This window comes from Narcine bancroftii, chromosome 14 (assembly GCF_036971445.1).
Source record: "Narcine bancroftii isolate sNarBan1 chromosome 14, sNarBan1.hap1, whole genome shotgun sequence".
In the NCBI taxonomy this organism is placed as follows: Eukaryota; Metazoa; Chordata; class Chondrichthyes; order Torpediniformes; family Narcinidae; genus Narcine; species Narcine bancroftii.
In genome coordinates, this window is record NC_091482.1 from 65,966,190 (window position 1) to 65,990,987 (window position 24,798).

General features: G+C 43.6%; 1 protein-coding gene across 5 annotated transcripts in view; it reads left to right on the forward strand.

The window, feature by feature from the left end:
* paqr5b (progestin and adipoQ receptor family member Vb) overlaps positions 1-22,326 on the forward strand; it is a 74,882-nt gene extending 52,556 nt beyond the window's left edge. For 4 of the 5 annotated variants that reach the window (XM_069911562.1, XM_069911566.1, XM_069911565.1 and 1 more), the window contains 6 exons: positions 4,532-4,737; positions 5,641-5,767; positions 13,247-13,291; positions 14,714-14,810; positions 16,686-16,830; positions 19,015-22,326. In XM_069911562.1, coding sequence (XP_069767663.1) covers positions 4,532-4,737; positions 5,641-5,767; positions 13,247-13,291; positions 14,714-14,810; positions 16,686-16,830; positions 19,015-19,280 — 886 coding nt within the window. In that variant the 3' untranslated portion in view covers positions 19,281-22,326. The remainder of the gene's footprint in view (positions 1-4,531; positions 4,738-5,640; positions 5,768-13,246; positions 13,292-14,713; positions 14,811-16,685; positions 16,831-19,014) is intronic. The other variant, XM_069911567.1, reaches the window with a different exon arrangement.
* The last annotated feature ends 2,472 nt before the right edge of the window (positions 22,327-24,798 follow it).

Consider the following 24,798-nt stretch of genomic DNA (forward strand, 5'->3'; position numbering starts at 1 on the left):
GAGTGATGAATCAGCGGTGTCAAACCTTTAATTAGTAAATCAGGCAAAAGAAGTAGTTCTCCAGTGGAGTAAATCCATCCTGGCAAGCTGCCAGCTAATTGCTCAAACTGTGTAGTTGGAGTCCACAGAGTTTTACTCACAAGCAGCAGGTTTCTTCTGAACAAGAAGTCTGCCTGAGTACTCCCACACCACGCACACAAAACCTCCTTTTGATTCACATCCCATTTCTGCCATTTAAATTCAAATTTAGACATACAGCACGTGAACAGGCCATTTCAGCCCACAATTCTGTGCCACCCAATTTACACCCCATTAACCTACACCCCTGGTATCTTTTGAACAGTGGGAGGAAACGAGCCTCCCGGGGAAAACCCATGCAGACACGGGGAGAATGTACAAACTCCTTACAGACAGCGTGGGATTCAAATCCTGGTCCCGATCACTGGCGCTGTAAAGACATTGTGCTGACCAGTACGGCAACCGTGCCACCCATTTATATCATTTATCCTCCTGCCGCACCCAGAATGTGACCCTCCCTCAACACATCCCCTCCCAGTTTAACCCTCCCTCAGTACTGCCCCCCAGTTGACACCCCCTCAGTACTGCTCCCTCACCATCGTACTCAGCCTAACTGAATCTCTTGAATTAAACTAGAACTCAGACATTGTAACGGAATCAGAACAAGTACTGTATTAACAGTGAACCAGTGTACACACTTTTCTTATTTCCCAAACCAGCTGCCCTCTGAGTGTTCTCACCATACCTCATCTCAATATGAACCCTATTTACATTTGGAGCAGCTAAAAATGCCTCTGTGGATTTATTTAAAACTGTTGACAACCTGCTTAGGGATAATAGGTTTTATCGTGGCAATTAGTACAGCCATCTCATTGCTGGTAGGCCAGGGTGAACTTGTGTGTTGTTTCACCTTGGAATTTTTCTGGTAATTGTTTTCTGGCTGATTTCCAACCCAATTCAATGTGATTCATTTCAATTGTGGAGACAAAGTGTTGCTTGCAGAGATGAAAGCAAAATCGAAGGCAAGGGCATTGTCTCTGCACAATCTGTCGTGAAGAATTCACAGAAGCGGCCCTATTTGATATCAGACTTAGGAAAGTATGCAAATAATGATGTGCATTCATATAACATCCCTATCATCCTTTTCAGGTTGTTCCAAAGTATTGGTTAGCCGGTGGGGGGGGGGGGGAGTACCTTCTGATAGGTAGTCTGTGTGATAATATAGGACTTACAACAATAGATGCACAGCAAGTTAGCAGAATCGTAAATGCTGAGATAATCAGGCAGATGGAGTCCAGGAACAGGGAATGGGACATTTCCATCAGGATTCCTAGTTCTGATCCTGAGTTAGAAGCAGAAACGCACATTGCGTGAAAGACAAAGAGGATCTGTGGGGAGATATAGATAGGTTAAGTGAGTGGGCAAGGGTCTGGCAGTTGGAGTACAACATGGAGGTCATCTACTTTGGAAAAGACTATGGCAAGGGGTGGTGGGTTGAGAGAAGATGAGCAGTTAAAGGACAGATGGGGAGTGGGAGTGGATGAGGATAGGAGCTACCTCAGATTAGAAAAGGTAATATTCATACTGTTGGGTTTCAGACTACCCAGGCAGATTATTACGTGTCGTTCTTCAAATTTACGCTTAGCTTCATCTTGGCAATAATGTGGCTGGGGACAGACAGGTATGAATGGGAGTTAAAGTGGTTGGGACCATCAGTGGATAGGCCCTGGTGTGTTGAAAGGGAGTGAGGAATACAACACCTAGTGAGCCAGAAACTGAGATGTCGGGATTTTGAAACATCAGGACAGCGGATTATTTGGATGTTCAGATTTATTGTCAGAAACACACATGACATCACATACAACCCTGAGATTCTTTTCTTCGGTGGGCCAGGATATGTAAATGCAAGTTCTCATGGGTGAGGTCAAGATCAGTGTTGGTGTGACGCTCCCTGTGCAGAAAGATCCACCAGTGGGAAGCAAACTGCGGGCATTGTCCATGGTCTCATGCACTACCAGACTGAGGCCACCCACAAATTGGACGATCCACGCCTCATCTTCCATCTTGGCACCTTCCAACCAGATTCCAACCAGATGGCATTAACATCGACCTCTCCAGTTTCCATTAGCCCCCCCCACCGCCGTCCTGGGTAAACTTGTACCTCTCATTTTGTTTGTTTTAGATTGGTCACAGTGTTTGAGCTACCGAAAGAAAATAGACACACACACCAAGAACAGATGTTTATTACAAATGCAAAAGCTGATTTCAAACTACAATATGCCAGCCCTTCCCAATTATACTTATCAATGCCTGGACTGGTCCCACCTGCCGAAGCGAGGCAACGACCGCACATTTGTAGTTGGTTGTCGGGGAGCCGGTAGCAGCTTTTCCATCTCCCCCGACCGGGACGTTGGCTGGACTCTATAAGTTCTTCTTCTTGCTGAGAGATGTTGCCACCTCTCGGAGAGTCTCCAACTTCAGCAGCGGGACCGTGGCTTATATTACCCAAAACCTGCTGACCAAAGCACCTACTCCAGCACAGCAAGAAAGATAAGCGAGCAAGCTAGCATGCTAGGCTTCTATCGCATAACATAATTTTCAGCTTATCACTTTGAATTCAATGGTTTATTTTGCATCAAGGTTCGGCCTCTGACAGTCTGTGACCAAAGCAAGCAGGAAGATTAAATGTTCTTGGTACACAGCTGTCCTTTCGTCAGATAACTGCATCTCTGGCCCCTCGGTGGAATTTAGCTTATGTCTGCTGATTCTAAACACAAGCAGGTTCTCAGCCTTGTAGAAGCAAAGGCTGCAAAAGTGAAAAAACACGGTTTAAATCTTCCATTACACCCCCTCCAATCTCTCCCTATGTCTCCTTTCCTCTAGCTTTGCCCCCTTTTCCCTCTGCCTCCTTTCCCCCAGCTCTGCATTCATGGAACCATCCCACCCCCTGCCCCATCAATTCTCAGCTTCCTCTCTCCTGTCCTCCTTTCACATCCAATTAACACCTTTCACCTGCTGGTCTGCACTCCTCCCCCATGCTTTTCTTTCTCTCTCCCCCCCCCCCCCCCCCCCCCGCTCTCCCCCGCAGCCTTTTAATTCAGGTGCCGGGCTCCTTTTCAAGAAGAAGAACTCAAGCCTGGAATGTTGATAATACATCTTCACCTACAATGGGCACTATGAGCCCCCAGCATTTCTGAGGGTTTTTTTTATTACGATCAGAGCAGCTGCAGAATTTTGTGTTTCGCCTCGAGCCTCTTTCTGCATTTTATCATCGAACCAACCAATGTACAAGAATAAATCACCCTGCAGCAGGTAGTATGGCTGGCCCTGAAGATTCCCTTTGCACCACCAATTCCCCTGACAACAATATTCTTTCAATCATTTTTATGATTTATAATGAAGAAATCTCCTTGGTGCAATATGAAGAGGGAGCCTGAGAGTTTCCTGATGAGTTACTGGTTGCTGCAATACAGGCAAATGGAGGTGATAAATGTCCTACTAATTATCCCCATGGCAATCACAGGCACTCGAGCTGAACTTTATGGCCGCTTGGAGTCAATTAACAAATGAGCTGCACTGATTGCAGGATATCTTAGTGTGGGTGCAGGCCATGGCCAGACTCTGTTGGGAAGGTGCAAAAAAGAATCCTCTGTGTTTCATCCTTGTAAATAAAATAAACGTGTAAAAAGACTCTATTGCATAAGGTGGCATTAAACTATTTAATTAAGATTAATTGGATGTAACACAGCATGATCAATATTTTTGAAATATATTCCCTTAATGAGTTTATTGTCATACACATTGTACAAATGCACTGAAATTCTTACTTGGTGCAGCCAAACAGGTAGTTTGTTTTAAAAAAATATGAGAGAAAAAAAACAGATTCAACGGAGAGAAGGTAAGAATTAAGGATATTGGCAGCTCAGGGGAGTGTGGTGAACAGCACTGAGTTGGCCTAAAGCCCAAGCTATCAGGGTTTCCAAACATTAGCATTGGCGTAGAGAAATGCAAGTTCTAGGTGTAATGTGAGACAAATACACTTAGAAAATCCATTGATGTACTGTATTCCCAGGACCTCGTGTGTCTCCACCAGTATTGCTCCATGGGTGGTCTAATCCAAAAACGATCTAAGCCATGGGTAAATGAAGAGGAACTAGAGTGGGTAAGGGAGGGAGGACACACCAGCAAATGAGGGGAGGGGGAGTGGCTCTGTAATCGGAGAGGGAAGGAGGTGGAGAGCTATTGGAGTGAAGACAGAGGGATGGGGAAGAATGGGAGAAGGGGAGTGGGTTGACAGAAACTGGAGAAGTCGATGTTAATGCCATCCCATTGGACAGTGCCCAGATGGTATAGTAGGTGTTGCTCCTCCAATTTATGAGTGGCCGTGATTTAACAGTACATGACGGTACAGTGCCCTGCCCTGTCCGGCTGAGTTTCCCCAGCAATGTGTTTTTACTTCACTCATTGTGTTTTGTGTTTTACTCCTGACATGTTGCCTTATTCTGCCCTGTAGGTATTTTGTCTGGAGTTTGTTGGCCCTGTCCTACACACTGGACTTTTGGAATGAAGCTTACACATGGCCACTCCTGGTCTACATGATCTCAGCATGTATTTATCCTTTTACTTCGAGCTGCGCTCACACCTTCAGCTCCATGTCTTCCAGAGCAAGACACATCTGCTTCTTTTTCGACTACGGAGCTCTCAGCCTCTACAGTCTAGGTACAACCTATTACTTTGACTGCAGCTGAAGGTACAACTGACCGATCAGTACCTGGTGTTGAATGTCCACTCAGTGCCCCACCGGGACCTTGCCAGCAGGTTTATATTAATTCCCCCAGCGCCAGCTCACTGTGGCCACAAGGTGCAGTAATTCCACAGTAGAAGCTTGTAGAGTCTGCCTGGACAGTACCCTGCCAAGTCCACACTCTCTGCTGCCTCAGTGAGTGATGGCAACAGGCGTGTGGGAACCCTGTTCACTTGTGGGACTACCCCTCCCCCACATCCCCTCCCCCCACCGTCACACCCAAAAATCACCCTCCATCATCTGGTCAAACTCTGGAGCTCCTTCCTTAACATCTGAGACCCTTCCCCCAGGGACAACAGAGGTTCACCACCTACTGCTGGAGTCGAGCACGAGTATATGAGTTTACTGTCATATACCACATGGACCAAAATTCCTTGGAGCTGCAGCCACACAGGTACAAGCCACAGTGGCTGTCTTGTCAGCGATGTTCTAATACTATCACTGAGAGGTAGAAACACTTTCACACACACCACTGCTTACCATATATACTCATGTCAAAGTCGAGTTTTGTAGACCAATTTTAACATTAAACATGGGGTCAACTATTAGTTTTGATCACGGTAAGTATTTGCATCTTTTGAGGGGTGAGGAGCTCCAAAGGGCGGGCGGCTGGGGCCAAGGCAAAAGTCCGTGGTGGACGTGTCGGGAGCCCCGATGGGAAGACAGCCAGTGCCAAAAATAGGGGATCGACTTTTACACTGTATTGACTTTTACACCAGTACATACAGCATGTTAGCAAGAAGCAACAGGGGAACTTTGAGGAGGTTGCGTGCCGATCAAATGCCGATGTGCTTTGCATCATCCTCCTGCCCCTTCAGGATCAGCGACGGTCTATGCAGCCTACATCATGCCAGATAGTTGGATCAACAGCAACTTCCACAAGTGGTTTGTGCCAATCGCTGTCTTCAACACCATTGTCTGCACTGCTCTATCATGTTACTCCCGGTAAGTCACATGACCAGTGTCACGATACATGTCTTCTTCTCATACTGAGGCAGCAGGGAGCATTTCAGTGACCACCTGTTGGATGGGATTCCTCTCACTCCCTAATATGTAGTGAAGTGAGTCATTTTGTTTTACGTTTAGAGATACAACTTGGTTACAGGCCCTTCTGGCCCACGAGCTGGGACCACCCAAATACACCCATGTGACCAATTAACCCTCCAACCCCATTAAGTCTTTGCAATGTGGGAAGTGACTGGAGCATCCATTGGAAAACCACATGGTCACAAGGAGATGCAAATACCATACAGACAGCATTGGATTTGAACCCAAGTTGCTGGCAGAGGAACAGTGTTGTGCCAACTGCTACACTAACTGCAGTTTAACAAATTGTCAAAGATTTTTAGAATTCTGAGACAACAGCTGATAAAATGCTGCAACACTGACATGATCCTATGCTTTGTCTCTGATGGAGGGCAGAAACGTTGGTTATCTTTTACTTCCTATGGATGCTACGTGGCCTGCAGAGTTTCTCCAGCATGTTTATGCATTATACTTGGACCATAATTGAATTCCGAATTATTTATACAGCGATCCTAATACCTCTGATCTCTCAGAATAAAATACAAAAGTCTGCAGACACCGTGATTGAAGTAATGCTAGAGAAACTCAGCAGGTCAAACTTTATATAGCAAAGCTAAACTGTGGGGCCTAGCGGTTAGTGCAACGCTGTTACAGCGCCAGTGATCGGGACCAAGGAGCGAATCGCACGCTGTCTGTAAGGAGTTTGTACGTTCATCCCGTGTCTGCGTGGGTTTTTCCCAGGAGCTCCAGTTTCCTCCAACCATTTGAAACGTGCCGGAGTTGTACGCTAATTAGGTGTAATTGGGCGGCACATGATCATGGGCCAAAAGGGCCTGTTACCACGCTGTATGTCTAAATTTAAAATTAAAAAATAAAGATACATAAAAAATGTTTCGGGCTTGAGCCCTTTATCAAAGTATGTGCAAAATGTGGTCAGATGCTTGAACCTCTGATCTCTAACTCCTCTTTGGTCCGATTATACTCTGAATCTTTTGGCCCTAATTTTCCCATTTAATATCTGTCTCTTCTAACTGCCCCAGTCTTCGTCTGGTAGGATTTTCTCCAGGAATTTTCCCTGTTACCCAGGAACTGCTCATTTCTCAGAGACTTAGACCAATCATCTTCTTCAATTATAACAGGAAATCCAGGAAACCCTCATGGAAATTCTACCTCCAGGAAATGAGAAGTCATCCTCGTAATCCATGGAGTCTGTGCCATTATTCTCTTTTTTAAACATAACAGTGCCTTTACCTCCACTCCCTATTTCCTACTGATCATCTGAATCCAACACCCTTAATCCTGCACTAAATCTATTGATTGTATATGTACAGTGACCCCTAAATATAGTATATCTACTTATACTGTGGCCCTAATGATTTGATCCCTAATTATACCTTAACTCAAATGCACTCAGACCGTAATTAAAGGTAATCTTAATGACCCCAATTCCTTATTATATTTTGACTCCAAGAAGGTTGCTCTTAATTATGTTGGTTCCCTGTAGCTAGTCTTTAACCCTGGTTACACTTTGACCGTGGTTTTTCCATGATATGTTCATTCCTCAATGGCTGTAATTACATTGTAATGCTTGTATTTTGATAATGTGACCCTTGCATCACTTGGACCCTTGTTACACTTTGACCTTTGTCTCAGTCTGGCGTGATGAGGCCAAAATCTGGAGATTAACTGAACTTTCAGGCAAATGTGACACTAAGGTCACTGTCCATCATTAATGCTTTTTTCTCATTTAACATCTGTCTCTTCGAACTGCTTAATGTACAAGCCCGCCGTAGTGTGGTAAGGTTTCCTCCAGGGATTCTCCTCATTATCCTGAAATGGCTGATTTCTCAGAGATTTATACCAAGCATCTTTAATTACAACAGGTGAACTCTTGGGGAAATTTTACCGTCCTGTGTCTAGGCATTCTCTTAATGCATTGAGTCCACAACACTGTTCTTTTTGTTTAAAAACAAGGCAGTGTCTTTACCTTTAATATAAATTTCCTATTCTTAATCTGAACCTGCAGGTCGTCACAACGTGGTGGGCCAGAGGGCCTGTACTGTGTTGTAATGTTCTATGAATTCAGCTAGAACCGGACATTTTGGCACTCACAGTCTGGCGCCAAACCTTTTGGCACTTGCATTTTGGCACTGGACATTTTGGCGGGAAAAAGAAGACTTTTGCAGCCTTTTGGCCATTTTGGTGCCCACAGTTTGGCACTGGCCTGGTAACCCTACCCAGCGTTGCAACATTGCCTGAACCCCTGGTGTTAAACCTCCCCCCAAGAAACCGTTCCCCTGGTGACAATGGCGAAAGCAGATCTAACGGTAGTTGTCATCAATAATATATTGCAGGAAATTAATTCTATGTATGTGTATGCAAGTTTTAAAATTTTTTTTATTTAATTTCACGTATGTATTAAAAAATTACAAATTTCTTATTCAAAAATAATGAAAAATTAATACATAATGATTTTAAAAGAATTCCCCCTCCCATCTTCCCCCTCCTCCAACAACCCAATAAAATAGAAAGAAAACATTTGGATAATATTTATAAAACGTACTAAAACTATCAAAATCTAAAAATCTTACATTTCTTGATTTTAGAAGTCAGAAAGTTCAGGTTGGTCGATTACAATAATTCCTACAATTAAACATGATCCCAAAATTTTTTTAAAATTTTCAAATTTGTTTCGTAAATTATATGTAATCTTTTCAAGTGGTTTACAACGACCTATTTCAGTCTGGCCATCTACCCAAATACACATCTGATTTCCAAGTTACTGCCACACATTTTCTAGCTACCGCTAGGGCTATTTAATAAATTCTTTTTGATATTTATTTAATTTAAATTTGAATTCCGTGTCAAAAATATTTACAAGTAAAAAAAAATTTGGATCTTGAGGAAACTTAACTTTAGTAACTCTTTCCAAAAATAAACCCAGTTCTGTCCAAAAGGATCTTAATTTTGAACATTCCCACATAGAGTGTATGCAAGTTTCTTGTTAATAACACCTATCTGCACCCTATCACTTGTACTGAGGGTTGTGACTCTGTTTGGTTAATGGGGGGGAGGGTTTCCTTGCCATAGTTCTATAGCAATTTCTTGTCAAAAGCTGTGTGAGTGACACTGCAGAGAGAAAGAACAGCGGTAGTGGTTCTAGTCACAGTGGGTGCAGTGAGTTGTGCCAGACGTGCAGAACAAATAATCTATTTTGCGACAACTGGATTGTTTTTAACGAGTGTTTTAAAGTTTTTAAATAATTTTAAATTCAATTAATTATATATTCCATTATATGTATTAAAATTACAATAAATATAATAAATATATCATTAGAATTTACCCAAAGCCCTTGTTTTTGATTGTTTTTTATAATTTAAATATATCACTATAAGCTATGAAAATCCCTTGTTTGCTGGAGAAGCAGTTTCCTGGGGGCAGAGAGTTTCTACAATGCCAGGGGTTCAGGCAGTGCTGCAACGACGGGGCTTCAGGCAGAACGGCAGGACAGTTGACCAGCAGACGGTGAGTGGGGCGGGTGTGCAAAGATGTCCGCTGCCAAATTGTGGGTGTCAAACTGTCCAGCGCCAAACTGTGAGGGCCAACATTTTGGTGCTAAAATATAGGTGCCAAAATGTCCTAAAGCCGAATCCAACACCCTTAATCCATGCGTAAAACCATGGTTGATTTTAAGATAGTGATCAAGTAATAAAACCATGCAGCGCAAACTATCCTTGCCAAACTAGTTGCCTATCTGAGCAAGCCCCATTTCCCTGCATTTGGCCCATATCCCTCTAAACCTTTCCCATCCATGCACCTGTCCAATTGACTTTTAAATGTCCCCAGCAGCTCATTCCATACACAGTAAAACCCCTGTTATCTGGAATTCAGGCAACCGGCAGCCTCAAGCAACCGGCAAAAATATTGAGGAAAATAAATTGGTAAAAATACAGGTTTAAAATTGGCACTCCTCACCGTTAGTTCACCAATTATGCAACAGGAATATTTACTCATCCGGCATCTACCAATGCCCACGGGTGCCAGACACCAGGGGTTTTACTGTACTTTCGGTCCCTCACTTCCCTTTGAAACTTTTCCTTTTTCACCTCTACCTGCTGGTTTTTGACTCCCTGCCCTGGGGAAAGACTTTGACCCTTCATCTTACCTCTACCCCTCCTGACATCTGTAAGGTCATCCCTCAGCCTCTGATACTCCAGGGGTAAAAACCCTAGCCAATCCAGTCTCTCCTTATAACCCCTGTCCAATCCCAGTGGCATCATTGGGGATCTTTTTCTCAGCCTTGCAGACGATGTTCCTCCTTCTGATGTCACGTCTTCCACACCCCTCATTTTGTGAAGCGAATTCTCATTTTTCATTGAATTTAATTCAATTAAAATTGGTTTCAAGCCATCTTATTTGGCCATGTTAAGTCAGTGGGTTTACAGCCTGAAACTCTTGTTTCCCTTTCCACAGATGTTGCCAGATCTGTTGAGTTTTTCTAGCACTTTCTGCTTGTATTCACAAGGTCATAACATTTGCTTTAATACTGAATCTAGTAATCCTGTATCCACAATGTCCACTTTTTTCAAATCACTGATATGATGCCCAGAACAACCATGTTTATCCCAGTAGGTTCCTGTAAACCAGCAATGTGCTAAGAGGATTGTTGTCCTTTCGTTTTGTGGATATGTGAGATGAGTTAAGAGAGATTTTCTTTCTGTCGAGGGAGGAATATTAGCACTTGCCCTATTATCCAACAGAAAGGACGTGCAGTTCCGTAAGGTGTGGCCGAATAGTTTGCGATGTGCCACTGGTTGTTTGTTTGATGCCCCAGTGGCTGGTGCCTGGAGATCTGCAACTGTTAACATTTATAGGCGTTTTTAGATGCCACGGTTTAACAATCGGAGCTTCCATCGAGAATGTTGTTGGCAAGGGAACGGTAATTGAGAGTTTGCAGTTTCTCATTTTTAACACAATTTATATATACGCTGTAATCATTTAGTGCTGAGTTATTACACTTTAAGCTAAACACCAGTGTGTTATTGCACTCTTGGCACATTTATAAAATCATAGAAAAGGTTATTCAGCCCATCAAAACTGTACCATTTCCTGGTAGATCAATTGCCTCAATCTCATGCCCTCAGCCTTTCTCTATACCCCATTCTTCACTGCAAATGATCTTCCTCTCAGCCCAATTTACCCAACCCACATTCATCAGTTTCCTCTAATCGTTGTGTATCTATCCCCTCACATACGTCTCCAGTTTGACTCAACCTTACCCTACAGCAGAAAGTTACATCTCCTCCGCGTTGGAGAGACTGGGCGCAGACTGTGAGATCGCTTTGTTGAGCACCTCAGCTCTGTCTGCCACAGTAGTGGGGACTTCCCAGTGGCCGCCCATTTCAATTTCCCATCCCATTCCCTTGGCAACAGGTCTGTCGGTGGTCTCAAGCACTGCCAGAGTGAGACCACCCACATATTGGAGGAACAACACCTCATCTTCCATCTGGACACCCTCCCCCTTCTTCATCCTACCTCCTTTCCTCTAGTTCTCTCTCTCTTCATTTTCCAAAATCATCTCTCACTTTTCCTGATCATCCGATTAGCACCTTTTGTCTGTTGGTCTGGACCCCTCCCCCTCCCATTCTTTCCCCTTTCTCTCCCCAGTCTTTATTCAGATGCCTGCCTGTTTTTTGCTTATACCTTGAAGAGGGGCTCAGGCCTGAAACATCGGTGATATATTATTTACCTCCTATGAACACTGCAGGACCAGCCGGGTTCCTCTTGTATTTCTAGGTATTTTTTACGACACATTCTCACTGCCCACTTCAAAGCAATTGCAGGAAACTGCGACACCTGCTGGTTGGATGTGGCACTGCTGGACTTTCAGTACATGGGATGCATCCAAAATGGTTTTGAGCTATCGTATTTACTCATGTGATAGTCGACCCTGTGTAAAAGTTGATCCTCCCCCTTTCTTTGTCCCAAAAAACACATATTTTCCTTATACTCCGTGTAAAAGTCAACCCCCTATTTTTGATCATCCGCCCATCCAAGCTCCCAGCGTCCCGACCGTGGATCCTCGCCCTGACCGCCCGCCCAGCAGAGCTCTTGACACTCAGAACACAGATCCTCCTGCTCACTGGAGCTCCAGATGCCCATAATCAACCACCAAAATTTGACCTGTAATATTTGGTCCCCAAAACTGGTCTATGATGTGCCTAAAATGAACTTCAAAGCAAAAGGCACTAGTGCGCCAGCAATTAACATGGCAAAACATTAATTGCCATTCAATACAGCTACATGACCAAACCATCTGGCTGCACCCCGTTCTATATTCTATATTTTCTAAATTCATCCTGAACTATCATTTAAAGGATGTCATATTCTGCAGGGTTTTTGCTTTGAATGGCCTTCAGCAAATTGAAAGGTGCAGTGAATCAGAGTGAGGTTTTTATTCCCACTGTAATATCACTGACCTGTTTAAATGCACCCAATGTGTTAGAACCAAGAGAGAGTATCACTCTCTGTCAGGATGGGATTTACTCTGGGATGTACACGACATCAGCTGGCCTGCCAGAAGTGGTGTTCATGTTATCTCTACACTGCATGGTGGGGGGGGGGGGGGAGCAATAGAGTCATGGTTTAAACATGATTTACATTGTACAATCTATGTATAGATCTATGTCTGGAATTGAAGCAACGGCCAAAGAAATTGCAGAAAATAAATAGATAAAAAGCGTGACAGTTTAAAATTGTCACTCCCTTGCAGTTAGTTTGCCGATCACACAACATGCAACCAGCAAATACACTTATTCAGCATTTACCAATCCCCATTGGTGCCAGATACTGGGGATTTTACTGTATTGAACTGTGCATAACATCCCAAGGCACTTTTGAACAAGTTAGGTACATTTAGAGTGGGCTGTCTGTCACAATCTAGAAAACACCACCTCCAATTTCTGCTCAGTAAGATCCACCCAGGTGGTAGAGAGGTGACAACCAGGTAATCTGTGTTGCTGAGGGGTAAATATTGCCTGGGGGTGCCATAAGAGTGTATCCCAGCTCTTCTTTGGAATAGTGGCCATGTCACTTGTCGGCACAACCAAAAGACCACAAATCCAACAGGGCAGCCCTCCTGCATCCGAGCATCCCCCTCCATCGCAAGGGCTCAGGTGGGGCTTCAGATAGGTGGCAAGGATGGGTGCCTGCTTATTGACATCGCGTGCAACTAACTAAAGCCTAACGTTCCTCCACGCGGGTGCCGATGCTGTCTCTGCGGGGGGTGTTGTTTTCCACACGGGGTGTGTAACATGTTGCTTTTCCCGCTTCCTTTGTCACTAACACAAAACCTACCATTTCCTTCCCTTCCTCTGTCCTCTGGTGTCCTCTGCACAGGCTTGGAATACCTTTCATCCATTTTAACCACAGCATCGCAGAGAGGTACGTGGCAGCCAAGCTAAACTCTGGTGAGAATAGTGGTGGTGGCTGTATTTGTGTGGATGTTTAATGGACTTTAATGTACATTTTAAAGTTCTGTTCAACAGACTAAAATTGCATTAAATTTGCATAGGAACTCTATTGAAGCAATGCATGTTATCTTTACCGAACTAGTATGCAATGATGGCTGTTTCACTCTCTGCTCCTGCAGATCTCAATCATTTTCCTTCAGAGCTCCACCATGTCTTATAGAAATTCCACCGACCTCCTCACTCCACAAACCCCATCATCATTCAAAGAGTTTCTTGAGCACATAGGAGGTCAGCGCTCTCCAGCTGTGAACTTACTCAGAAAGGCACTGGGAGCAGGCGGGCTGAACAATTATTGGGTAGTGGGTGCTCTGGGGTTGTGATGGGAGGAGGGAAGCTCTGGGCACAGATGGGTGGAGCTTCAGATAGTCAGAGCAAGTTATTGGTTTCTCTGTGTGAGGGCAGGGCAGGAGGAAAAGAGTGGGATGGGGTTGATCACTTGAGAGAAGGGGAGTGAGAGGGACCATTAGAAAGGGATCAATAGAACCATTGTGTGGCATTGAGTAAGGCCATTCAGCCCATTCAGTGCATGCCATCTCTCAACACAGCTCTCTTCCTTCTCTATACCCATAGACAACTTTATTTCTCCAACTGCCTGATTCCAATTTCCTTTTAAAATCATTGATTCTCTCTGCTTCCACAACCCTCACAGGCAACCAGTTCCAACCAACTGCAGAAGAAAGTTCATTTTTATTTCCTGTCCAAAATCTTGTGTCCCACAATCCTTGCCCCATCAGTAATGGCATGCAGTTCTTTGTCCACTTGGCATTGGGTGTTGGTTGGGGCTTGAGAGATGGTGGGACAACAGCAACCAGTCAACCTAGCTCAAGCCAGTCATCTGTTGAGTTAATGCCGCCAATCTGTGGTGTGATGGAGCATGGGGATTGTTGAGTCACTTTGAGGAAGGCCAAACACCGAGAGGAAAAGCTTCCCCAATGTGACTCGTTGCACTTCAGCCCAGCAAGCACAGTCATAGGGTTGGTAGCTGATTAGATCTCCTCATCCACCAAGAACCTGAGCAATGGAAAGAAGGGATAGCCAGAGTTCCCACTTCTGATTGCATTTAAACAAACAACCAAAATGGAACTGAATGGCTATTCCTCAGTTTCAGCCCAGTAAATCCTTGAGGGAGTTCACCACGTGTAGTGGAACCCTGCTTTCAGAGAGGGTGGAAAGGAAGAGATGGTAGTAATAATAAACGTATAGTAACTAGGAAGTCCAGTAGCCACGTCATGTCTGATAGCAGTGGGACTCTTCCCCAGGCTGACTTCATTCATGTTATAGAAGGAGCTACTTGTCTTTGTGTGACTTCCTCTAACGATTGTTCTTGTTTCAGATTTCCAGAGCAAGAACACCCGAACATGAGCAAAGCCCTCCGGATTATAGCGTTTGCTTATCCGTATTTTTTTGACAACATTCCACTGTTTTACAGGGTACGTCTACCATTGTATAGTATTACCAACGTTAAAGGGAAGTTTTCTGCTCATCTGTCTTTATTTCAGAGAACACTCCGAACTCAGAGACTGTTGACACACCTTGATCAGTTCCGTAAATTTAACTGATAACTCGAGATGTGGGAATCAAGTTCGTGCACTTGCTACAAGGCACAGGGAGGGGTTTGATTTATTTTTTTTGCAGAGGGAGAGACATTGACAAGGACAGGATTGAAGGGCACCCAATTAAAACAGAGAGACGGAGGAATTTCTTTAGCCAGAGAGTTGTGAACCTTTGGAATTTTCTACCACGGGAGCGATTGACAGGTGTCTGAATAGTCAGGGTTATTGGGAGAAGACAAAGGGAGTGGGACTGAATTGACTCATGCTGGAATGGGGGAGTGGACTCGATGGATCAAATGGCCTACTTCTGCTATATCTTATGGACACCACTTATTGTCAACTTCATTTACTCTTGAGAATCATTATGTCATAGAAGAGATCATTTGGCCCATCAAGACTATGTTGACTTAGACCAATTCCAGTAATCTCATTCCCTACTTATTTCCCTGTAACCTAGCTACTCCATCTTGCCATCTGCCTGCATGAGAGATCATTTACAGCAACAAATTAACACAACATCCAACTTTGGAATGTGAGGTGGGGAGTGGGGGGGGGGAACCACAGAGGGAAGCCAACACGGTCACGGGGTGGGGGGGGGAATCAATCAAACTCCACAGAGACACCCTCCGAGGTCAAGTAGTGGTGAGCTGCTTTCTTGAAACATTACAGTCTCAACTCAATGTTGACAAGGCCTGTTAAAGTCCAGTTAATAGTCAATCTGTGAGACAGGAATCAGATGCAGATTGAATTAGATAGACAGAATTTTCTCTCCACTGGCCCAACAATGATACAACATGGTAAAGGCCCCTTCAAGCCATTGAAACCCGTGTTGCCCAATTACCCCCAATTAATTTACCAACCCCATAGGTCTTTGGAGGATGGAATGAAACTGGAGCACCCGGGGAAATCCAGGAATGAACGACATGGACATTTGGTTTCACAGTTACCCTAGTTCATGGGACCTGCTCTGTTTAATTATTGCATTGTTTTTTCCAGAGCATTGTAGGTTGAAGGGTGGCCTGTTAGAAGTTTATCAAAACATGAGAGGCATTAATGGGGGAGACAGGAAAAATGTTGCCTACTAAAGGACATGTTCAAAGTTTAGATTTATTCTCAGTGTACATACATGATATCATACAGCCCTAAGATATTTCTTATCGGTAGTGTAAAAAAACTGTACCCAAGAAAAGATACGTTTTCAGAAGAGAGAAATGTAAACTAGAATGCAGTGCAAACAAACTGGGCATTACAGAAAATAAATATTCAATAATAAATAAAGTGCAAAGTAAGAGTCCTTAAATGAGTTCCTGACTGAGATTGTTGTGGATGGGGGGAGCAGCTGTTCCTGAACCTAGTGGTGCGAGTCCTGTGGCACCAACACCTCTTTCCTGATGGCAACTCAAACACATAGAACGTAGAAGAGAACTGCACAGTCCAGGCCCTCGGCCCATGATGTGCTGTATCCACATCATTCAAACCATTTCCTCCCTAATTATCCATAACCCTCCACTTTTCTTACATCCATGTGTCTATCAAAGAATCTTGTAATTACCCTATTGTATCAGCTATGTTCTATATGTTTTCCTAATTAATTCCTTTACATTAAGTAGATAGATAACAATGTAACTTGCACGCTATAGTCAAGGCTAATTGCTCTTTGGAAGTGTTCACTCAGTTTTGTATAATTATAAGCATGTCCTGAGGTTTTGCTTTCAAGCTGGTTCTATTTCTGTCTTCCTTCTCTCTGCTCAGCTGTTCCTTTGTACCGGAGATGGATGTGCCCACAACGAGACCATTCCTATCCACTACAGACACGTGGCTCTCGCATTCCTAACCGGATTCCTCTTCGCCACTCACTTACCTGAGCGCCTTGCTCCAGGGAGGTTTGACTACATTGGTGAGGATGCGGGCACCTTCATGGTGTCAGACATAAAACAACAGAGTCAAATTTTCTTCTGCCCACGGTGGAGAATAGGATAGGAACAGAACACAGTTTTGGATCAAAGTTTGAGTTTTCTATTTGCATGCTGACAATATAAACCCTAATCTCCTGGGCTATTAATGGTTGCATAGTGTAGAGCTCGTCGAAAGAATCAAAGACTTGTTGATCCAAACCAAGGCTTTTATAAGCAAAAGACAGGAGCTCTTCACAAGTGGCCGACCAGTCCGGAATGATCCGACCTGGCTAGGGACACAACCCTTTAAGGCCCAGACAGTAGGCATGCCTTAGCTCTCAGCCAATCGCTGTAAGCACAGTCTAGATACTGTAACTATATACATTGGTGATAGATCTGTACTATCACACATAGCATGAAGCACTAAACAGAGAGGGTATACTAGAAATTTATTATTTAGGAATTGATGGCCCTCACCAGACATGTTCTGAATTTTTTTTTAAATTTAGATCGACAGCACAGAAAGAGGCCCTTTTGGCCTACACAAGCCTGTGCTGTCCAATTTACAGCCAATTGACCCCTCCTCCTAGAACTTTTTGACTCGTGGGAGGAAACCGAAGCCACTGTGGAGAACATACAAACTCCTTACAGACAGTGTGGGATTCGAACCCCAGTCCCGGTCGCTGGGGCTGTAACAGTGTTGCATTGAACTCCCTCAGAGGTCAGCCATGGTGTGTGAAGACTATCCAATGGCTGATGCATGAGGTGATTGTTAGATTTCTCCTTGCATCAAGCCACAGCTGGAGTTCCCATTGATGATGTCCACTGGCTTGAAATGAAGTGCCATCAATAACCTTTGTTGCTCTCAACTACAGCTTAAGGAATAAATCAAAGTGGCTTTGTGATGTTGGGGACTTCGGGAGAATCAATCACTCAGAACTCCTACCCAAAGTTGATGCAGATTTTTCATTCTTTGGTAATTTCACATCTGGAACGCCATTCTCACTGAGATGTTTAGGAAGCTGCCTCCTTTCGTTAGCACCTTGGGTTTTTTTAGACATACAGCACGGCAACAGGCCCTTCGGGCCCACGAGCCTGTGCCACCCAAATACCCCAATTAACCTGCAACTCTGGTACATTTTGAAGGGTGAGGGGAAACTGGAGCCCTGCTGGAGAAAACCCCACAGACATGGGGAGAACGTACAAGCTCCTTGCAGACAGTGCCGAATTCAAACCCGGGTCGTTGGTGCCGTAATAGTGTTGTGTGCTAATCGCCATGCTAAATGTGCTGTTATGTGTCAACTTGTACATTTGGATCTTATCTTTAATTGTGGGGTCATAGCTCTTTCTATCAACTGTTACTTCCTATAATCAGCCTGCATATAATTTGTCAGGTTAACCAGTTTATGGGCTGAATACATAGGAAATTTTAAACATAAACCATTTTGTATATCCTTTGAAGACATGCTCTCTCAAGAAGGCAGCCAACATCCTAAAAGACCCCTTCACCCTGGTCACCACCTCTTCTCACTGATACCTTCAGGCAGAAGGGACAGAATCCTGAAGACCAGCACCGTTAGGTTCAAGAACAGATAATCATCAGGCTTTTGAACCTCTCCTCACTACCCTAACCCTAAACTACTCCAACATGGCAAAAAGACCTGTCTGCACTATTGAAACCTTTTTTTCCTACACTAATTGTAACTGTGGATACAGTAAAAACCCCTGGAATCCATAACCTATGGGGTTTGGTAGATGCCAAATAAGTGAATTTCCTGGTTGCTTGAGATTACATGTTGCATGATTGGTGAACTAACAGCGAGATGCACCAGTTTTAAACTTTGATTTTTTTTTGCCCATTTGTTTTCAGTGATTTCCCCCCCCCCACCCCACACCCACCCATTTGCTTGAGGCTTCCAGTTACTAAAATTCTGGATAAGAGGGGTTTTACTATATTTATTATCTATCTTTTATATTTACTATCTCTTTCCATACTGGGGTAATTTAATTGTATTTGGGGCTTTTAAACAAAAGTGCTGGTGTCACAGCAAGAATTTCTGTGCTCGTGTGAATTGTACTGACATGTATGACAATACATTCATGTCCATTTTCATGGATATAACTTCAGTAACACTGAGCTAAGTTTGCATGCCTTGTGACATCCTTTCTAAATCTGGTTCTTACAGGCCACAGTCATCAACTGTTTCATATCTGCGCTATCATTGGTACTCACTTCCAGATGAAAGCCATCCTCATGGACATGACACTGCGCCAGGCCTGGCTGAAACTTCACGCACTACCGCCCTCATTCATGGACACCATCGGTGGGGCCAGCTTCGGCCTCCTGCTTACCCTCCTCATCATTGCACTGTTCTCTCTGGGCTTGTACTGGAAACCAAAGATGCCTGAAGTGAGGAATCAGTACTCCACCGAGAAATTAAAGCTCGATTAGGACGACGTGCCTCACCTTGGCCCAGCTAAAGAAGAGGCCACGATTACTGAAGGAGAAAAGCACCTGGATAAATCCCTCCAGTTAAATACTGTGACAAGTGAAGAGATGAAGGACATGTTCTGCTAGGAAGGGATAGAATCCTCAAATGATATGCTGTGCCTTTAATGGGTGTATGGTAATCTTTAATATGCCGTGGAAATTTAGATTGCACTATTATATTTTTTATTTAATTGTGTTGTAAAACTGGTTTGGAGAGGGTTCAGTATCAATGTTTGTGCTTTTGGAAACTTCTCCACTAAAGGAGGTAAATGCTGTCCTCTCTGGGTAGCAGATAACATTGTGCCTTTCTAGAACAGATATGATTAGGGTATAGTCACCGAGACCAGGGGATGAGAGTTTGAGGACAAGACATTAATTGTTGTGGTTTAATCAATGGATGATCTTGTTCCATTAGGTGCTTAAGTTCCTATGATTACCCAAACTCCAAGTAGAACCAGATAACTATCATTATCTGAAACACAAAAGTCTGCAGATGCTGTGATGGTAGTAAAGGCCCACCCACTTGCTGGAGGAACTCTGATGGTCTTTTCAGTGTCCAAAAAAAAAGCAAAGAAAATTTGCCGACGTTTCTGGCCTGAAACATTGGCAATGTATCTTTATTTTTTTTGAATACTGAAAGACTGGCCTGAGTTTCTCCGGCATTTCGGCATATTTTTACAACTATCACTGCCTGGCTGTAAACTTGACAAAATTGACCCAGTTCTAAAAGACTGACATCTTAATTTTATCCTTGCCTGCGGCTGCAGGCCTAGATTTAAAGGAGTCACTTAGGGGAGAGATAAATGAGGAAGGAGGCCGAGAAAAAAAGGGAGGGAATTTCAAAACTCAGGACGTCAGCTTCCAATAAAGGAGCACTTGGCTGATTTTCATCACAGGAGATTGTCATTGGAGGTAGGTAGAGATCTCGGAAGGTTGTCGGGCTTGAAGAGATCATGAAAATAGGAGGCAGCGAGACCACTGGGCAATTTAAACATGTGGCTGAGAATCTTAACATGAACTGATAAGAAGTTATTCTGCACCCTATTCATTATATTGACACTTAACCTCAAGAGCTACCCTCCAAAATGTCTAGGTGCTCCCAACGTTTCATCTTGTTGTAAAGGTCCCTCTGCTTGGTCCTACTGTTGCTCTCCTTCATGTGGCCTGTTCTTGTCCAGAACTGATTATTTCATTCTAGATTATAGAAGCGCACTTTTTGTTCAGAACTCCTTGAAGATGATGGAGGAGAATTCCCCTGTTGGCTCGATTGTAAGTATCTGTCTTGCTTCTCACATGAAGGAAATTTAATATAAAATGGATCAGGATCTCACTTTCTTTGAGTGAGGTGACCTGAGAAAGTCTCCTGTCACCTGCTTAAAAGTATCCTATTTTTTTTCTCTCTCTGAATTGTTTTTCTATTTGTATGTTCTGACGGTACGATAAAATACATTGACTTCAGCAAATTAGCATTTCCTTGCTGAAGGTTGTAAGTCAATATTCAAACTGTGAATGTGTTATCATCTTCAAACTGTACTGTAGGTAACAGGCAGTGCCTGAGAGTTTATTGAAAATGATGCAGGGATTTGGTACAAGGTAAAAACGAAACAATCTGGGATAGTCTTCTAGAACAGAGTAGGTGAGATTCAAAAGTCAACAATATATTTTTTCAGACTTCATTGGTATGCCTCTATATGAATAAATGTAGAATTAAAAAACATTTAGGGAAAGAACATAGAACATTAAACCACAGTACAGGCCCTTTGGCCCACAATGTTGTGTTGACCCATATGTACCAGAAAAAAAACCTAAATTTTTTCTACCTTGTAAACCTGTATTTTTCTTTCATCCATGTGCCTGTCTAAGAGTCTCTTAAATGCCCCGATTGTTCTCCACTACCTCCCCAAGCACCCACAACTCTCTGTTTAAAAAAAACTTGCACCTAATGCCTCCCCTAAACTTACCTCCTTTCACTTTGTCCTCTATTCCCGCCCTGGGAAAAGGACGCTGACCATTACCTTATCAATGCCTCTCGTGATTTTTGAGGACCTCTATCAAGTCATCTCTCATTCTTCTTCGCTCTATAGAGAAAAGCCCTAGTTCTGCTAACCTGCCTCATAAGGAAGTTCAATGTTGCATCCGGTTGGACAAGGAGATTCAATTGTGCATTTCTGAATTCTGGAGTTCAGCGCTGAAAGAAATAAGAATTTAGTCATTTTATCAACGCAAACAAAAAGAAGAATGTTAGAAACACTTCAAAGAAGACACAATACTTTAACAGGTTTATTCGCTGACATCTTTTATTTTGAACCAAGGTAGATTCTTGCTTCCCATGTGCCTTAAAAATGGAATGTCAGAGTGTGAAAAAATAACACATTTACTTTTCCATTCTACAATTTTCCATTGTTTATATTCAGTAAAATCCGCATTATCTGGAATTCAAGCAACTGTCAAAAAAATCGCCGAAAATTAATAGGTAAAAAATATGAAAGTTTAAAATTGGCACCCCCTAGCAGTTAGTTTGCCAATCGCGCAAAAGCAACTGGCAGATTCACTTATCCGGCATTAACCATGGGTGTCGGATACCGAAGGTTTACTGTATCCTCAATTATTAATCTGTTTAATTTTAATTTTAGAGACACAGCACGACAACAGGCCCTTCCAGCCCACAGCTGCCCAATTAGTCACTCACGTGGCCAATCGGCCTACTATTCCCCAGAACGTGGGAGGGAACCGGAGCACCTGGAGGAAACCCAAGCAGGCACAGGGTAGATGGTCAAACCTCTTATAGGCAGCAGCGGGTTGGAACCCAGGTCGCTGGCACTGAAATAGTGCTGTGCTAACCATTGCACTAACCATACCTCCTTAATGTACATCAAATTTGCTTTTTATCAAGAGCATGGTGCTGTCTTGAAGAAATGATAGGATACCACCAAGACGGCTGTTTAACTGGAATAATAATAACACCATTGATTAATAGTGAGAAATGTAATAAATTTATTGATGGATATTTGTGGTTTTTGGAGTACCTATTTTCCCCCTGTTAGAAATACAGAAAATAGCTTAGAAATCTGTTCAGTGATTCCTCTACTCACTTAATACAGGATGATGTGGCTGTTGACAACCTAGATGTTTGGAAACAGCTGAGCTAAGTAGTTTTAGATAATTGTCTTAACCTCTTAAGTCTATCGTCGGATCAGCCACAGTCACAAAGAATGACGGAGCAGGCTTGACAAGCTGGATGGTCTACTCCTCCTCCTGTTTATGTTGTCTTAACCTCTTGTGTTGTCTTAACCTCTTAAGCTGATTGTCAGATCAGCCACAGTCACATAGGATGATGGGGCAGGCTTGACAAGCTGGATGGTCTACTCCTCCTCCTATCTATGTTGTCTTAACCTCTTATGTTGTGTTAACCTCTTAAGCCTATCGTCAAATCAGCCACAGTCACATAGGATGTCGGAGCAGGCTTGACGAGCTGGATGGTCTACTCCTCCTCCTGTCTATGTTGAATAAAATTGATGCTCACAGGAAGCTGCAGGCTCTGGAATCTGAAGCCAGGCACAATATGCCAGAGGGGTGACGCAGATCGAGTTGCAGCGGTGGGAGAAAATGGTCGACCTTTCGAGCAGGAGCTGACCATTCCCGTTCTCCCACTCGTGCTGCCTGACCCACAGAGTTCCTCCAGTAAAGTGCGTTCGGCTTCAAAAACGGTAACACTGAGGGGTGTAGAGAATGGTTTAAAGATTGTAGGGCGATTAAATGGTAACAGAGAAAAGAAAAGTACAAGACGAGGACAACAAGGGTGAGGAATATGTCTTCTTTTGCAACAGGAATTGTGACCTTGGTGGAACCAACATAAAAGAGCAGACAAGCCTGGAGCAGGTCACATTGAATGGCAGAGCAGAGTTAACAGCCCACATGCTTTCTCATTTAGACATACGTGCATACAGCTTGGTAACAGGCCATTTCGGCCCACGAGTCCACACTGTCCAATTTGCACCCAATTAACCAACACCCTGCTACGTTTCGAACGGTGGGAGGAAACAGGAAGTCCACAGGGAAAACTCATACAGACACGGAGAGAACTCACAAACTCCTTACAGACAGCGCGGGATTTGAACGCTAGTCCTGAGCGCTGGTGCTGTAAAGGTGTTGTGCTAACCGCTACACCAACAGTGTTGTGATTGTTACATATCTTAACCCAGAAACAATTGGTCCACAATTTGGGAGCACGTATTTGGTTGGTGAGATCCCCCAAGATGATCAAGGAGACCATCAAAGCAACAGAGATATTGAGACTATCCCCATCTCCCAGCTCTAGTTTATTAAACCTTCTCATACTTCTTAAACCTGGAGAGATTTCTGTCATCCCGACCACTTCAGGCAATGTGTTCCCTATCTCCACCAGTTATGGGTTGAAAAATTTTCCCTTTAACTTTTCTAAAATGAATGTTAGTCTATGTCTTGAATTAGCCATCAATCTGTCAAAGGAAATAATTCATTCCAATGCATCCAATCTGGGCTTCTAATTTTGTAGAGTTAAATTAAATCTTCCCACTGTAGTCTAAAGAAAGCAACCCTGACGTGGTCATCTCAATATTAATAGTGCATTAGGTCGCAGAATATTACAGCGCAGAAAGCAAGCCCCCTTGGTCCTTCTAGTCTGTGCTGAACTATCATTCTTGCCTAGTCCCACTGACCAGCACCCAGTCCATCGCCCTCCATGCACCCCATCGAGGTACCTGTCCAAATTTTTCTTAAATGTGAAAAATGAGCCTGCATTCACCACTTCACCTGACAGCTCGTTCCACTCTCCCACCACTCTTTGGGTGACGAAGGTCCCCCTAATGTTCCCCATAAACCTTAGCCCCCGTCCTCTGGTTTATATCTCACCTAACCTCGGAGGAAAAAAGCCTACCTGCATTTATCTATACCCCCTCATAATTTTGTATATTAAATCTCCCCTCAATCTTCTATCCTCCAGGGAAAAAGGTCTTAACCTGTTTAAACTGTAACTCAGTTCCTGAAGTCCTGTCAACATCCTAGTAGATCTTCTCTGCACTCTTTCAATCTTATTGATATCTTTCCTGAAGTTAGGTGACCAAAACTGCAGACGATACTCCAAATTTGGCCTCACCAATGTCTTATACAACTCCTGTACTCAATGGTTTATGAAGGCCAACATTCCAAAAGCTCTCTTTAAAACCCTATCTTGAATCCATTAGCTATGGACAGCCACAGTAAAATGCTGCCCGTGGCCGTGAAGCTGAAGGGTTGATGGGGGAGGAGGGGTATTACTGATTGGAGAAATGAGAGGGATAAAAGAGATTAGCTGAAGAGGTTCATTCATGGTGATACTATTGGGACTAGATTGGATCAGCTGGTTTTCTCTGGAGTGCAAGAGGCAGTCTTTTTCTGAGGGGAGTCTAAACCTCAAGGGCAGATGTTTAAGGTGACAAGAGAAAGATTTAACAGAGACCCG